Source organism: Dendroctonus ponderosae, unplaced genomic scaffold (assembly GCF_020466585.1).
Source record: "Dendroctonus ponderosae isolate FM_Combo_2020 unplaced genomic scaffold, Dpon_F_20191213v2 Dpon_F_20191213_586, whole genome shotgun sequence".
Lineage (NCBI taxonomy): Eukaryota > Metazoa > Arthropoda > Insecta > Coleoptera > Curculionidae > Dendroctonus > Dendroctonus ponderosae.
This window is the reverse complement of record NW_026018801.1, coordinates 10,371-11,188: the sequence shown is the minus strand read 5'-3', so window position 1 is coordinate 11,188 and position 818 is coordinate 10,371. Positions and strand designations below refer to the sequence as shown.

The 818-nt window shown below is 37.3% G+C and overlaps 1 protein-coding gene across 1 annotated transcript; it reads right to left on the bottom strand.

The window, feature by feature from the left end:
• Nucleotides 1-126: 126 nt before the first annotated feature.
• Nucleotides 127-818, bottom strand: LOC125504740 (the record flags this gene model as incomplete). The annotated part of the gene is given in 1 exon segment (XM_048667146.1): nt 127-818. A coding segment is annotated over 1 exon segment (561 nt), but the record flags the coding sequence as incomplete, so codon positions are not given.

Below are 818 nucleotides of genomic sequence, written 5' to 3'. Positions count from 1 at the left end.
GGTTTTCGACCACTTTGCGCTCTCATTGAAATTCACCACAAGCGATAGCACGTGGTAGCACAAGCTTTTAATTCAATTCAGTATGATTGTTGAAATACAGGACGGGCAGATAATCATAAATCATCGTTTCAACATGAGACATTTTATTTGAGATACCAATTAACTTAACCGGTCTGATTAACAACGGATAACTGAAAAAAATGATTTACAAATTACTTAAAATTGTACCTATTGCATTAAATTCACGACATAATCATTCATTTCTTTTTCATCACATATATTTTCCGGCCTAATGGCCTTCCTGTGTTCTGCTCTGGAATATGAGTATCGGCACTGATTTTAACACTCTTTTTCTTTGGTAATGTCCCAGAGCTGCTTGTAACATCCGAAGTATAAGTTAAATTTTTCGGATTGTCGAAATTGATTACTTTCGCACTGGAATCGACCTTCTTAGTCTTCATAATTCCAACTGGTTGGCGAATTTCTAGTGATGATTGGCGACTTTCACATTTGTCCTCATCAGTATCTTCATGGCTCAATTGATTGTTTAGTTGCTCGACTTGCAACCGCAGTGAGCATATTGATCTTTGAACTTTGTCTAAGGCAACTGAATGGAAATGGTCTGTAACTTCCCAATTGGAAAGTTTGCTCTCCATTTTCTTAAGCAAGGAATCTTTGCGGTCGATTAATGATGACCAACGCATATCTGACGCTATGGAGGCTGTTTTTGATTCATTACCACTCTCAATAAGTTGTTCCTGTACTTCCGAATTTAGTATGTCGATGAGTTCTTTGAGCAGTGTTTTGCGATTAGCAAA